Raw genomic sequence first — 17,088 nt, 5'->3', positions numbered from 1 at the left:
ATTAACAATCTTAAATGAAATTTTTATTTTTATGATAGCCATTTACATGTATAATAAGAGCCAATGATTCTTGGGAGCAGTGTGACAGAAACAGAGTGTGGCGAGAACTCATGTAAGACATACTATTTAAATGAGCTGGTGTTAGCTATTCATATTTGTTAATGAACTAGATATGCAGGGCTATAAGAATGAATGTTCTGATGCTTTAAATTTTAATATCTAGAAATCAAGGGTAAGGACCAATTACTAGAATATCCACCCTTAAAGGAATAATTAATAATGATATAACAAATGTATAGCCCCAAACTTCTTTAAAAAGAAAAAAGTTTAATTTGAAAAAATTAAGATCAATAGTTGAAAAACAGCCAAAACAGCAATGTCAAGCTGGAGTAGTTTTTGATCGTAGCAACTTTTTGTGTTAGTCATGGATCATAATTCTAAGTGTTTTAATATACAGTAATCCATCTGAACGCATTGCAGACCCTCTTATCACCTGTAGTTAATGGTGCCTGTGATACAAATGAACAGGCTGTTCTTTGCTCTTACCTTTATGGTAAATAAACTAGCATTCTGGAGTCACAATAATTAAATAAAATGTAAATCCCTAATCTCATTTGGCTATTTGGACCAAGAAAGTTCCCTGGCTATTACCTGTCTAGTTCTAATGATTAGTAATGATTTATTGTTTTTTTTTTTTTATTGTTCTAAAAGTGCTCTGATGTGGTGCCCTGATGTCTAATGAAAAGAAATTGGTCTTAAAAAGCTACTCATTGTTTATCCTGACTCTTAGATAACACATTTTTCTTCTGATAAAATATTTTTCTTATTTATTGTTCAAAACACACAATATAGACAATAATTCTAATTCTGGTGCTGTTTTATTTAGTAGTGTTTTATCCCCGGTGCCTGGCTGTCTACAGCCATACCTCAGCACATAGCTTTACTCTGAGATAAGCGCTCTCTCCTGTGCCCCTTCTCCCATGCTTTCTGTACTTTGTCTGCAGGATGCAGGTTTTGAACTGAAGAGCGCAGTGGAGTTCTTACTGTGCCTTTCCGGTTCCAGCACAATCAAAGTTTTGTGTTTGGAATTGTCCTTGACATTCTTTCGTCCCACAATGGGGTGGACACAGTGTGCTGGAAACCATGACATCATTATCATTGACACAGACTTAAATAAATCACCTGCATCTTGGCCTTTTTCTGCTTATTCAAGGATTCTTCATCTTAAGGGAGAAAGTGTTCTTTATTTTTACAAACCTTCATCCCAGGGGTGACTGGAAAATGCAAACTTTTACAAGTGTTTCAAAAATAAATATACTGTGTGGTTTTAGACACAGTATGTATGCTGATTCAGAGGTGTCTTGGAAAATGTTTCAGGTTAGGCATGAGGCAGGCAGGTGGCCAGACTGCCATTAATTCAGAGGAGATATTTCTAAACTATGTATCATTACATCCTCCTGAATCTGAGTCCACTTGAAACTTAACTAAATAGGTGTGTATACATGACATTTCAAATACATACTTAAAAAGCTGTTTCATCTTAATAAATTGAGCTTGTTATTCAAAAAACAATAAACCCAAGCAAAATAGATTCTAGGTAAAATTGAAAGCATCTCAATCCAATGTCTCTGAAAGATCTCGGTTGCACAATCTTTGGTAAAAAAAGGGTAACAGCTAAATAATACTACAGAATTCCCTGTACACAGAGTGCCGACTGCACATTTGCAGACCCAGCATTTATTAATTTGGGAAGCAACCACCTACTGTAACTTCTCTTTACTTTTTCATAAGAAAATGACAATGAGGAAGGAAGTGCAGCAGAAATCTTGAACATTACCACTATTATGCAAAAAAAAAAAAATGCTGTTAACTGTTTTCCCTTCAGTGACTTGATGTGCTCTCAGATGGAAAACTTATGATTCTTGTGACTCTTGGCTACCAGAAATCACATGAGATGAGTGAGGAAGAAAGACACAAAAGCTATATTTATAGCTAGGACTGAACTTCTCAGAAATACCTTAATTTAATTCTTTGCAGAGACTGATAAAAATACCAGATGAGGGAGCCTTTCAAACGATCAATTATTACAATTGACAATGCAATATCGCTATTTATTGAAATTCTAAACCTTCTAGGCAAAATGTCCCTGTGAAAATATCCCTTAAATAAAGGAGAACTCTTAAGTCAGGAATGAATTTTAAAGTAGTTGCATAGCTCAAGCAAATATCATTCAAATTGTCTATTATAAACAATGGCATTAAAATAGCATCTGTGTATCTCTGTGTTTTTCTACCTTAAGAGGAACATGATTTTTCAGATCTAATGCCATGAACAGTTTGGCTGCAGGTCACTGCTTGTAAAACATATTTTAATTTTTCTGTAACATTTTTTTAGAGCCTGTTTTTCTATCAGAGTAGATTAGAATGTGATAAGCAAAGAGCAATCTGGATAAATGTCGGAATTTATGAAGTTTCTCTTGCTTTAAGTAAAATTATTATTATTAATACAGAGAGATACTCAGCCTGGACTACCTTTGATTCTCATCAGTATTATCATTGTAATAATACAATTTTTAAAAGTTTATGTGTAATGTATTTACTCAAAAGATGTTTGACTGCCAGCTGCTCTGCTCCACCCTTTCTATCTTCTACAAACTGGTGGGAAAATAATTGGAGAGTTCTCCTACTCTTCAAACTCCCTTGTTTTAAAATATTGCAGATTTTGAAAATGACCTTCAATCATCTATGAATATTCAACTTTAAATATTTTCATCTTCACAAGAACATTGAGCTATTGTTAGATTTATATTTTTTTCTTCAGAAAATGAGTCTGATTACCTACTGGGGCATAAATGCTTAAGGAGGGAAAGATATTTATGAAACGGTTGGGAAGGGAATAAGGAAAGCATGGGTTAGAAGTTTCTGTGAAACAAGTATTTTTGATACCACTGAGATACTTGTTGTATAAACTGGGCATTCCAAATTTTGATATATGGAATTGGGTGTTTTAAAAAGAATGCTTGCCCAGAAAGAATAGCATGAAAATAAAATGGGCAATTCTGACTTGTCACTAACAGGCTGAGCTACCAGAGGCATAGCAGCTAGCGTGCCTCTTCATAAGTACAAATACTTGCTTGCTTTTGACGCTTATTGAAAAAATAATATCTTTCCCCTGTTTGTCACTAGAACTGCCACCAGAAGAAAAGCCCTTCCTTGGCTCCAAATAAGCACCTCTGTTTTTCACAGTTTGCAGCAGTGATGCTTAAAGTAAATAAGTTCTTGTGCAGCCAGCACTGTTGGGTTCATTCAATTGCCTGAACAAAGCTATTGTTTAGAGGTTTACAACAAGCCTTTTCTCTGTTTCCTTTAAAAGAGTCTTCCTTGTTCCTGTGTTTGGCATGCTTCGTATAGTAAGCCTTTCTACAATTTTCAAATACTAAAGATAATTTTCCTCCACAGAAGAAATGAAGGAAGACTATGACACGATGGGGCCAGAAGCCACGATCCAGACCACAGTTAACAATGGTACAGGTGAGTTGTGTTTAGCACACTAAGATCATATTTGTCCTGTGTCACATGGGTTTAGTGAGTCAGTGAGTCAAGAAACACTGACCAATCCATTTGTATCTTGACTTAACAAGCAAGCCAGAGTTCACAGGTCTCTGGTATTTTGTATCTCTAATAATTTGTATCAAATCAGATTTCTCTACATGTTGGTATTTTATTAAGCAAACACATCCTTTATTCTTATGTTTTTAATTTGCCTGCGAAGCTAAAGAATATTAAACTATATGAATGAATCCTTTCAGAGCAAGAGTTGGGTGAATTTCCAGTAGTAATTTTTGTTTTAAAAGACTGAAAAAATAATTTTTAAATTGGAAAATGATCTGCCTCTACTAGCTACCACTTGATATCAGTCATTGAGAATTAAATAATATGGCATAATTTAGACTATGAAATCTTTTTTCAGAAAGATAAATTTCCATGAACAATCCTCACAAAAATCAGTCACCCATGTTCCTTTTCATTCTTTCTTCACTTTTAATTTTCTGTATCTTTTAGCCCCTCTAGTGTTTTCCAGGCAGAAGTTTTAGAGAAGAATTGACAATTTCAATTCTTTTAAATGAAGCTAAAACAATTACAGTGGGAAGGTAGTACTCCGCTCCTGCTATGGAATGTAGTTTCAACACAACTGTGGAATTCCATATTTTTTCACAAAAATGGCAACTTCTTTCTTTCACTTCCTCCTGTCACTGGCACAAATTTACATTGACTCACTATGTTTATCTCTCCTTTGCTGGGTGAGACTAATTATTTTTAGTGTTTCAAATAGTTCTCCACACTGCCATTACAAATATTAACATAGCTCCCAGTGCAAAATTACCTTCCAAAACAAAACAAAACACAAAACACTGAAAAAACACTGTTATTGTTTCAGAAATGTAAATAATTAAGACATATACATATCCCTTATGCTGATACACATCATAATAAATTGCTTACACTGTGCTTCTATTTAGAAAGCTCTTGTTAATAACATAAAAACATCAAATCACTTTCTTGGGTATAATAAAATAGAAATAATGAAAAAATTATTTTTTTATTCATTTGAATAATGTCAATTTAAGGTACAAAAATAAAACTATGCAATATGTGGTGATAGCAAAAGTATAGAATTAGGTGTCAATAATCCTAATTTTTAAACATAGCTCTGGCAATAACTATATCATGACCTTAGAAAAATCACTTTTCCTCTTTGGAACTCAGTTTCTGTAACTGTAAAATGAATAGCTTGAACTAGTTTCTTATTAAGAATAATTCTACTTTTAATGTTCTATGTTTCAGGAGTACTATCACAATGTGAAAATAGAAAAGAAACAGGACAAAATAACTTCACATAAAAACACAATAATAAAGAGATACTATGTATTAGATATTTTCCATAACGTTCCAACTAAAGGGATCAAAAATGGCCTCATGTACCTTTTAAAGATAAATGTTAAATTTTAGCTTTAAGCATAAATGAAAGGTGATTTTTATTACATTTATAAGCTTTTAAAGTGTCACAAATGAAAATTTATCTCTCAAAATAACAATCTACTAGTTGTTGTATACACCTCAAGTCTAAAGTGAGGTGAGGTTAATAAAAATTGTTTCTATGCAGAAGGTTTAAAAATCAATCTTGAATGTCTTTTCACCAGGCTTTGAGATCCCTTTTCTCATAATACTTACTATTCCTTATAGTTCATATGAATTCAGTCAATAAATGAATCAATACGTATTCATTGAATGTGTTCTATGAATTCACTGTTTGTGACTGTGAATTTGGAAGATGTGGCTCGGCGCCTGTAGCTCAGCGGCTAGGGTGCCAGCCACGTACACTGGAGCTGGGGGGTTCAAAACCAGCCGGGGCCTGCCAAACAACAATGACAACGGCAACCAAAAAATAGCTGGGCATTGCGGTGGGCACCTGTAGTCTCAGCTACTTGGGAGGCTGAGGCAAGAGAATCGCTTAAACCCAAGAGTCTGAGATTGCTGTGAACTGTGATGCCACAGCACTCTACCCAGGGCGACAGTTTGGGACTCTGTCTCAAGAAAAGAAAAAAAAATAATTATTTGGAAGATGAGACTAACACACATGAAAAAAATAATGATGTACAGTAAGTGAAAGATAGCAATAAATATGCAACAAGTGGTGGGAGCCATAATTATTTGAATTACAGAAGTGGGAGAGATCCTTTGGGGTGGGTAGTCATGTAAGGTTTTATGAAGGAGACAGAATTTGAACTAAGTACATCAGTAGTCATAGAGGAGTGAGGAAGGTCTTTCTATGGGAACCAAGAGGGGAAATGTGGTATCTATTCAGGGGACAGTGAGCAAAAAGATTTAGCTGAATCAGAGGGGCCTAGGAGGCTATTTAAGGGAAATAAAGCTAGACATTTAAGTTGAAATCAGGTGATGGAGAACATTGAGTATTAAGCAGAATAGTTTGGGTCCTGGTTATTATACATGATTTCTGGGGGTGGGGGGAGGAGGGACCAGACTCTGAGAGACCAACTCAAAGTCACTGTAGTTATTCAGGTAGGAAGTAATAAAAATCTTGTCTTATGGTGAAGACAGTGATAAAATTAGCAAGATGACTTCTTCCTAACAACCAGTTGATTCTCTGGATGGTGGAGGCTAAATGGCTTCAATTTTACAGATCTGCATATTTAGAATACAGCAATGCTTGCTGCTTTTATATTTATCAAAGAAAGATCCAATTTTGAGAAGATCTTGAACCGGACTTTATACATAAGTATTTTCATATATATGGGAATAGATAAATGCTAGGTGGAAATGAGGAATTGAAACCCAAGAAGTCAGGGCTAGAGATAGGGATTTGAGAGTCACGCAAATATATTCATATAGTGTCTGACCTGAGAGATCTATGAGATTTACCACTGAGAGTGTATTTATTGAAGCCAGCAGGAAGCTGAGACCAGGGTTCCTAGTGAGTAAGGAGAAAAATCTAATTTATTAGGAAAAGAAATTGTAAGAAAAGAGAAAAAAATTAAATATACAGAAGCAAAGGATTTTCTAGAGGTGAGAATGCTCAACTCAGGTTAAAACTTCAAATAACTGCCTTTGAAACAATTTGAGCAAATGCATTGGGCTTGTAATTAAGTATTTACTGTCGATCCCCATTTTATAGCTCTTCTCTTTTAGGAAATAAATATATATCTGTTCCTAGCTGTAAGTTCACCACTTCTTGTGCTTGGCTTTGCTTTGGAAGCTAACTACACATAGAATTGAAATAATGCATTTTGTGTGGTTGAAATTCCTTCCAATGGGCCATCTCTTCCTTCTCTCCCAAGTCCCCCTCATCAAGATGCAGCTATTTCCTGACTTTTTTCTCTGGCCATACCAAGCTAGAATGACATTTTCCTCCAAGGAACCTGTGGGGTTTGGGTGACTTTATTGCCACAGATTGTGGAATGGTCTGGATCAGAGAGGGTTTTTGAAGAAATGAGGGAGTGAAAGAGAGACAAACAGCACTCGTACATCGCATTCATATTTTTGGGTTGACATGTTCTTGACTCCTGGCTTGAAGGAACCAACCAGGCACTTTCATTTCACTTTATTCCAGGCTTCCAAACTACAAAGGCTTAGCTACATTTTACTGTTCTCTAGCCTTCATGTCCTTGTCTATTGTCAGCCCACATCCTTCCTGTAAACCCTTTTTTTAAGGTCCAAATTCCCTTTTTAGAATCATTAATTTCATGAAGAGATTTCTTCAGCTAAAAAAATGGGGGAGATTATCCTGTTATCTATCTCATAATTGAGGCAATTAAATAAATAATGTATATTGACGTTGGTAAGTAACAACATTTGCCAGAAGAAAAGGACTATTCTGTTTTGCCTCCAAGTGCCCTGTACAGCAGAGAATGCACAAGGAATACATTATGACTGGTAAAATGAATGAATGGGTGAATATTTGATGGAAAAAAAATGGATTCTGATAAAGGAAGCCACAGTAGGGGAAAACATTACTTGTGGAGGAGCCTGAGTCAGTATCTTCAGAGAGTGAAACCAGGATTTAAGTCTCTGAAATCAACTTGTTAAAAGCAAAGGGAAATAGGGGTTTTCAACCTGTGTGCCGAGGCACATTGGTGTGCCATAAGAGGATCTTAGCTGTGCTGTGAAAAATTTTAAAGATCATTAATTAATTAAATTATTTTTTAAAGATGCTCAAAGCATACTAAGTATATCCTTTGTTTTACTCTTTTTCTTTTGAACAACGTAATTTATGTGTGTCGTGGAAGTTTAGCTATAAGTTAAGTTTGCCATGAGATAAACAAGATTGAAAAAACACTGACTTAGCTGGGTGCTGTCAGGCCTGTAATCCCAACACTATGGGAGGCCTAGGCAGGTGGATTGCTTGAGCTTACAAGTTCAAGACCAGCCTGAGCAAGAGCGAGACCCTGTCTCTAAGAAAAAAATAACCAGGCATTGTAGTGGGCACCTGTAGTCCCAGCTACTCAAGAGGCTGAGGCAAGAGGATCACTTGACCTCAAGAGTTTGAGGTTGCTGTGAGCTATGATGCCAGCACTCTACTGGGGGGCAGGGGCAGAAAAGTGAGATTCAAAAAAACAAAAAGAATGAAAAACACTGACCTAGAGTATCATTACTTTTTCTTTCTTTCTTTTTTTTTTTTTTTACAACAAAGTTAGATGAACAGGACAGCCAAATTGATTTATAACAACATCAAGAATCGCAAACCTGGATTTATATTAATAACTTTTTACATTGTATAATTTCACTGGTTTTAATGTGTGAAAAAAAGAAAGAAAATTGTAATGCTTTCACACATAAGATAAAGAAAGCTTTTCCTCTTCCCCTAAGCGGCCTGAGGTGATCTGTGAAAATGGTTCGCTATTCACTTGACCCAGAAAACCCCACAAAGTCATGCAAGTCAAGAGGCTCAAATCTTCGTGTTCACTTTAAGAACACACGTGAAACTGCCCAGGCCATCAAGGGTATGCATATACGAAAAGCCACCAAGTATCTGAAGGATGTCACCTTAAAGAAACAATGTGTACCATTCCGACGTTATAATGGTGGAGTTGGTAGGTGTGTCCAGGCCAAACAGTGGGGCTGGACACAGGGTCGGTGGCCCAAAAAGAGTGCTGAATTTTTGCTGCATATGCTTAAAAATGCAGAGAGTAATGCTGAACTTGAGGGTTTAGATGTAGATTCTCTGGTCATTGAGCATATCCAGTGAACAAAGCACCCAAGATGCATCGCCGCACTTACAGAGCTCATGGTCGCATTAACCCATACATGAGCTCCCCCTGCCACATTGAGATGATCCTTACTGAAAAGGAACAGATTGTTCCCAAACCAGAAGAAGAGGTAGCACAGAAGAAAAAGATATCCCAGAAGAAACTGGAGAAACAAAAACTTATGGCACGGGAATAGATGCAACATAAAATAAATGCAAATAACAGTAAAAAAAAAAAAAGCTTTTGTACAAAGAACCCTACAACTTCCAAGTAGTAATAAGAACTAAATTCAGAATGAAATTATTGGGTAGAAGTTTTAAGAGTGTGTGAAAAAAACTATCTCCTAAGAACATGGAGAGAAATGGAAAAACTTAGGAGCATTATAAACATACGTTTGTCTATATACTAGTAGTAACAAGGATCTAAGGTACACGGTTATCATTAGCATTAATGCAGTTTCACAGCACATCAGGACTTCAATAGGACCCTGATGTTTTCCTCTCTGAATGTGTAAAAGTTATATTTACTGAGACAATCTAGTACTCTAGTTATAAAGGACTATTAATAACCACCTGCATGTGTGCTTCCTTTGCTAAAGGAATAAAGAAGCACCTTACATCCAGAAACTGGGCAAGGCCAGTTTGGGCCTCAGTTCTTCACCTTACACAACACAATAAAAACCATTTTCCAAGAACCAACTGTATGGACTAACTATAGTCATTAAACTTGTTATACATATTACAGTAATAATATGTATTAATAAATTATTTTACATATGAGAGGCAGTTATTGCTTTGGAATATGCCAGACTCTAGAGACAGATAACCTACATTTGAAATTTTTGTCTCTCCCAATTACTAGTTACAGAACTTGAGTATATAATTGATAAGCCTTCATTTCTACATCAGTTAAGTGAAAAAAATGATTCCCTACATACAGGCCTCACTGTAGGGATTAAATGATGTGTCATTTTTAAAGCACCTGGTACAATGCCTAACAGACACTGGATGCTCACCCTGTTCTGTTTTGTTTTGCCAGTTTGTTTGTTTGCATCTACAAGTAAGCTTTAAGCTATTTTTATTCATTAAGAAATGAATACATTGTAAACTGCTTCCTCCCTTCACACTGGTTCCTCATTAACTTCTTCTCTAGAAAACAAAAACACAATATCTAACAAATTTGTAATGAAATGACTAAACAGTCAATTTTGAGAGCCTTTGCCAATTAAGTTCCTTTGATATCCTGGAAAGCTACAGACACAAGTTGTAGGACAAATGCTTTTCACTATTCTGGCATTTGAGGTTAAAATATGAAGATTAAGAAATAGTTTAGTTTTCTATCTCATTTTGTCTTTATCTAGCATCCCTTCTTTAATTGTAGAGAAGAATTTAGTAGTATTTATAATGTTTGTGCATAATGATGATGAATGCTGTCAAAGATTTTTCCTTCACTTGACAACTTACTAGCATCAGGAATCATATCCTTTTTTATTTATGATTGACACATAATAACTCTACATCTTTATGGGGTAGAATGTGATGTTTCAATACATGTATAAATGGTGTAATGATCAAATCAGAGTAATTAGCATATCCATCACTTTAAACGTTTATCGCTTCTTTGTGATGAAGACATTCACAAACCTCTCCTCAAGCTATTTTGAAATACACAGTACATTATCATTAACTTGAGTCATCCTACTATACAATGGACCATGAGAACTTATTTCTCCCATTTAACTGCAGTTTCTACTCATCACCCAGTCTTTCATTCTCCCTTCTTTCCCTATATTCCCCATCTTCTGGAATCAGCCTAAATGTCCATCAACAGATGAATGGATAAAGAAAATGCAGTATGTATATCCAACAGAACAATATTCAGCTGTAAAGAAAAATGAAATCCTGTCATTTTCAACATAGATGAACCTGGAGACATTACGCTTAGTGAAATAGTCCAGACACAGAAAGATAAACACCTCGTGATTTCAGTCATAGGTAGAATCTAACAAAGTTGCTCTCCTAGAAGTGGCAAGGAATATCTTTCTTTTCTTCTTATTCAGGACAACAATCAATAAACAAGTAATAAAACATGTGTCCCTTATTAACACCTACTAAGATACATACAATACATCTATTTTCAGTGAGAGTGTCATTATGTGCAGAATTTGAACTGAGGCTTGAGAAAGAAACTTTTTTTTAATATTATATGATTTTATTATACTTTTTTTTTTTATTGAGAAAGAAACTTTAAAGAAATAGATCTCATTCTTGCCATTAAGGAACACCTAATTTTATGGTGCCAGAAGAAAAAGCAAAACTCATAATGACAGGAAGACAAAATTTATCAAAAAAAATTATAGCTTCTACAATAGCTAAAACTATTCAAATCAATAGGGTCATTTACTGAGACCCTACTAAGTCCGAGGCATTTTTTAGGCATCATGAAAGAAACAATGAGAAGAGAATGATCACGGTTATTAAGGATTTTTATTCAACTGGGCAAATAAAACAATGGTAGATGAAAAAGAAACGTGTATGAAATGTTTAGCACAATGTTAGGACATAATGCATGTTCAATTATTTGCAAGCCATTGTTGTTATTATTGAGTATAATAATATATGGATTATGGATTAAGAATTTTATTTGAAATACAGCAAGCTATGTGGGTTCAAATGCAAAGTGTTCAGTATTGCAGAGGGTTTCCAGCAGTGCAGGGAGAGGTACTGGAGACAGGACAATAGAGAGGTGTCTTAAAGGGATTGCAAGGGTTAGGGAGGGTTTTCTTCAGGACATAGACTTGCCGAGTGTGCACCTTGGTGTAAAAGAGAGAAACGCTGAAATGCAAACAGAGACTGGGAGAAAGATGAAGTATTTATTTACCAGAAGAGTTGTGAGGGAATAGCTTTAGGTGGTAGCCTTAGCAGTGGACAAGAACCTGTCATTTTTTTTTTTTTTTAATTGAGACAGTCTCACTTTGTTGCCCTCAGTAGAGTGCAGTGGTGTCACAGCTCATAGCTACCTCAAACTTGGGCTTAAGCGATTCTCTTGCCTCAGCCTCCCAAGTAACTGGGACTGCAGGCACCTGGCACAACGCCCAGCTATTTTGTTGTTGTTGTTGTTGCAGTTGTCATTTTGTTCAGCTGGCTCAGTCTGGGTTTCGAACTCGCCAGTTTTGGTGCATGTGGCCAGCACCGTAACCACTGTGCTACAGGCACTGAGCCAAGAACCTGTCTTTTTTTAGCAGTAATATCACAAGAAGTGTGGGAGCCTGGCACAGTGGGTCACACCTATAATATTTGCACTCTGGGAGGCTGAGGTGGGAGAATCCCTTGAGCTCAGGAGTTCAAGACCAGCCTGAGCAAGAGCAAGACCCCATCTCTACTAAATATAGAATGATAGCGATGGCATCCTGGGAGAAATATCATCATGGAATTGTATCATTTTGCTTGAACTGTAGTAGGCAGTGTCCTAAAACATGGTGGTGAAATGGATGACTTTAAACTTGAGAACAACACCGTGACAGAGTGGAGTTTGAGGGTAGTTATGTCTACTCTACTCCGTATGCCCTTTCAGCAGGTGCAGCGGTTTACGCAGTGTGGATGGCTGGCAAGCAGGCTGTTTGTTGAATTAGTGAATAAAGTGATGAGTGAATTGACAAAGTAAGAACACTGATCTGAAACAGTAGTGGAAATTAAGGAGTATGTTGACCCATCCTTTCTTGTGCTGTGTGTCAAGACAGATGGAAGCAGGAATGGCTCTGTGGGAAAGGGCTGTGAGGGATGAGATATTATCAGGGGATGACACAGTTTCATTTAGTCTGAAGAAGTGGAACGCATGTAGGAGGAGGTCATTAAGCATGGGGGGGTGGGAAACAAGCAGTATGTGAAATGGGAAAGCAAAATGAACCGTGAATAAAGTTCTTTTTTAGTTGCTAGTCCTAAGTTAAGCTTGAGACATATTTTATTTACTATAACCACGAAATAGCTAATAGCTAATAATAAAAATTCACCTTTGCAAGGTGCTTTGCAAAGTTATTCTTTACTGAGTGCCTTTAGAAACTTGATTAGAAATCAGAACGATTCAAATGAGGAAAATAGAATCCATGAAGATTAAATGGAAACTTTAAATAAGTGTTTTGAGTGGGGAGGCTGGAGAACTTTATAATGTTTTCTCTTCGCCCCACTGGACCCAGGTCTGGATCAGCTGGGTCTCCTGTATCACCCAGTAAAAAACTAAAAAATGAAATAATTACCTAGGATTCAGAAGAGTGGGGACATGGAAAAACAAAAAACAAACAAACAAAAAGTTTAAAGTGTAATATTTCATGTATACATCTATATATAGCCACTTATATGTGTGTATATATGTATGTATGTGTGATATATTATCTCACACACACACACACACACACACATATATATACTGAAGTTGGCATTGTAATTCTCTTTTCACATATTATTTTCATGGTATAGTAATGTGATTTAGAATTATTTATAGTATCAGGCGGTGCCTGTGGCTCAGTGAGTAGGGCGCCGGCCCCATATGCCGAGGGTGGCGGGTTCAAACCCAGGCCTGGCCAAACTGCAACAAAAAAATAGCCGGGCGTTGTGGTGGGTGCCTGTAGTCCCAGTTGCTTGGGAGACTGAGGCAGGAGAATCGCGTAAGCCCAAGAGTTAGAGGTTGCTGTGAGCCGTGTGAAGTCGTGGCACTCTACCTGAGGATGGTACAGTGAGACTCTGTCTCTACAAAAAAAAAAAAGAATTATTTATAGTATCATTGCAATCTTTTCAGCATGTAGGGCTTGTTCAAATGGTATTAGATCAGGTATGATGAAAAACTAAAATTCTGGAGTTCTCTCATTCTCTCTTCCTCTCACATCGAGTCACTATGATATAGTAGAAATAGCAGTGGGTTAAGAGTCAGGATGTGTAAATCCTACATATAGTCTTCCAGAAATTAGTTCTGTAACTTTTTATCATTACCCTTACTGTACCTTCCTTGTGTCACCTGTTCAATGAGAAAATTAGACTAGAAATTTTGGACTCCACCCCACTCTATCCTTTTTTTCTAATGAAATTTTATTGGAAGCAAGAATGAAGAAAACAAAAACTGGACTGTGCTAGTGGGTACGGGAGTGGGAGCCTGGTGGGATCTTGCCTCCCGCACAGGGCCAGCCTCCTGGGTGTGCTACCTGTGCAGTCACACCGGTCCCCCTGCTGAGGACCCCTTGCATGCAGTTGGCTCTGCTGTTACTGTCTTGAAATTCTTTGCAATTTTCCAACGAGAGGCTCCCATTTTCACTTTACACTGAGCCCTGAAAATCATGTAACAAGTCCTGATTATACTTTATTGTATTTGTCACATTTTTATAGGTTGGAAGATTTTTGTCAGTCAGTTACCTGTCATAGAAATCATCATTCTTAGTTAATTTGGAACATTGAATTTTTTAAAATAAAGTAGAATAAGAGATAGGTTCTGAGAAGAAAAACAGCTCTTGGCAGGACAGACGGGAGGGTCATTTTCAGACTGTAATCAGTGTATACCAAGAAGCCCGATCACTTCCTGGCTAATGACTGCTGCAGTTTCATTAGCTTTCTTTGTGATTAGGAGCAGTATCTCCACTTCACAGCAAGAGTTCCCACAAGAAATAACTGATACCCCAAGCTTCTTGACGGCCTCATTCATTCATTCATTCAACAAATATTTAATATGTACTACTTTCCTTTTGATGTTGTCTGTTGTTTCTAGACACCTGTAAGATATTTTTCTTAATCTGCATATGTGGTTCAGAAAGCTGTGTTGTTTTGAGTTTTTTTTTTTTTTTTTGTAGAGACAGAGTCTCACTTTATGGCCCTCGGTAGAGTGCCGTGGCCTCACACAGCTCACAGCAACCTCCAACTCCTGGGCCTAAGCGATTCTCTTGCCTCAGCCTCCTGTGTAGCTGGGACTACAGGCACCCGCCACAACGCCCAGCTATTTTTTGGTTGCAGTTTGGCCGGGGCCGGGTTTGAACCCGCCACCCTCGGTATATGGGGCCGACTCCTTACCGACTGAGCCACAGGCGCTGCCCCCTTGTTTTGAGTTTTTAATAGAGAAGAATACAGATAAAATCCTCTAGCCAGTGAATAAAAAGCAAATTGATTAAGACAGTTGATTAATTGAAATTATGGAATTCTGAAACTTTGGGGATACCCCAGAAAGTGCACACTGGCTCATTTTACAGATGAAAAAACTGAGATGCAAAAACATGAAATAACTGAGCCACAACGAGGAATCCAAGGACCATAAACCTCTTCTAACGATTTAACTATTGAATAATTAACTGTGTTCCAGCCACTATGCTGGGTACTGTTGACACGAAGCTGAATAACATGAAGTTCATGCTCTGTCAGTCACGGACATGTAAGCGAAAGATTATATGATGTGATAAATTCAATGATTGAGATTTGCAGGTCATATTCAGTAGGTGAAGAAGGAGGGTGTGAACTCAAGTTGAGGGAGAAGCCCACCCAACATGAAGGTAGTTCTGTGCTGTTTCCAGAACCATGTTACTGAACTTCTTACTTAACTATGTGAGGTGGAGGACTGAATTTCTGGAAGAGTAGTTCTTAACCCGGGCACAAGTCAAAACTTCCTGAAGGATTTGTTAAGACATAAATTTTTGGTTCCATAGGCCTAGGGTGGGCCCCAAGAATTTATATTTCAAGCAAGTTCCCAGGTAACATCCACGCTGCTGACTGTCTCATAACATTTCTTAGGTTTTGTGTGTCTCTACACAAAACAACAACAAGAGCACTGAATTGCTGGGCAAAATCACCTTCCTTTGTAAACACCTCTAAAATATAATAAAATAGTTTGAGACTTTTTAGAATCGGTAATATACAAATTCCAAATTTCTAAGATTACACAGTAATGTGAAAATGAGTGCATATTCTAACTTGGAAATTTTTTGAGAAGTCATGGATTCTATCATGTTGTATCAATATACCGCTGTCAAAGTTGTCTAAGGGATCGTAGCCTCTACATCTTGATGTTCACAATCCCGAACTATAAAATCTAACTTTAAAATTAGACTTTGCCCCTGACTGGGCCACCCCCTGCCGTGTAGGGAGACCCACTGGATCCTGCAGACCACTGCAGAAGCCTGTCCCCTGCCCACTCTTCTTCACCTCTCCCTCCTGACGCTCTGATACCTGGGGAACTCTCGGTGCCATTTGAACATTTGTTCCCTAGAGAAAGCCATGATAAAGCGAGGGTGGAGAGACAGGCCAAGACACTGTACTGATTCCTGGGAAGAGAAGAAAACTTGTCCATTGCTCTTGACGACCCTTCCCTGGCTTCTTACACGCCTCTGTACCAGTCGGAGGCCCTGCGAGGCTGCCCGTATAGCTGTGTAATGAGAAAAAGATCATCCCATCCCTCACGGTGGTTTTTAGGTATCTGGTGCCAATACGTATTTTGGACGCCTTCTGCAAAAAACACGCACATGCATTTTTAATGGTGAAATGCTTATATTCATTAATTAGTCAACTTTAAATATAAAGTAGCCACCAGAATATATATATGCCTCAGCAAATGCTGAGTATGTGTTCCTTTAATCCAAAAGATTCGATACAAACGACTACATTAAAAATAATTTTCTATGTTTTCTTATCACCGATGTTGTTAATTCAAAGACTGTTTTTCAAAAACATGACAAATACAGTTACCTAGGTTTACAATCATTTCTTTAGGTCCCTTTGTCTTCATGTAGTGAAGCGAGAAAAAGCCAGATTATATGATAAATACATAATTGCTACATTGCACTAAGGAAGCACACATGTACATGATCCCTTGTTTTATATATTTTTAGATATTTTATATATTTAGGTCTGTATATGTCAGAATCACAACCATTTTATATGTATGTTTTCAAATGTTAGAATCACAGAAGTAAGAAAAAAATTACCAACTTCCTGTCCTCATCTCCAAGCATACTCTCTGGCATTAGTAGGCACTTGATAAACAATTATTTTTATTTTTATTGTTGTTGTTTTCTCTCTCTTTTTTTTTTTTTTTTAGACAGAGTCTTACTCTGTTGCCCAAACTAGAGTGCCAAAGAGTCAGCCTAGCTCACAGCAACCTCAGACTCCTAGGCTCAAGCAGTCCTCCTGCCTCAGCCTCCTAAGAGCCTGCCATGACACCCAGCTAATTTTTCTATTTTTAGTAGAGACAGGCTACTCACTCTTGCTCAGGCTAGTCCTAAACTCCTGAGCTAATCCTCTCCACCTCAGCCTCCTACAGTGCTGAGATTACAAGCATGAGCCACAAGCCTGGCCTCAAAA

General features: G+C 37.2%; 1 protein-coding gene across 3 annotated transcripts in view; it reads left to right on the top strand.

Moving 5' to 3' along the window:
* The window catches only part of ZEB2 (zinc finger E-box binding homeobox 2), a 129,746-nt gene that overhangs the window by 90,692 nt on the left and 21,966 nt on the right, over positions 1 to 17,088 (top strand). For all 3 annotated transcript variants that reach the window (XM_053596490.1, XM_053596489.1, XM_053596491.1), the window contains one exon: positions 3,459 to 3,530. In XM_053596490.1, the coding sequence (XP_053452465.1) occupies positions 3,459 to 3,530 (72 nt within the window). The remainder of the gene's footprint in view (positions 1 to 3,458; positions 3,531 to 17,088) is intronic.

The sequence above is a fragment of the Nycticebus coucang genome, chromosome 7 (genome assembly GCF_027406575.1).
Source record: "Nycticebus coucang isolate mNycCou1 chromosome 7, mNycCou1.pri, whole genome shotgun sequence".
NCBI classification, from domain to species: Eukaryota; Metazoa; Chordata; class Mammalia; order Primates; family Lorisidae; genus Nycticebus; species Nycticebus coucang.
Note: the sequence above shows the minus strand (reverse complement) of the source record. Positions and strands in the feature narration are given on the sequence as shown.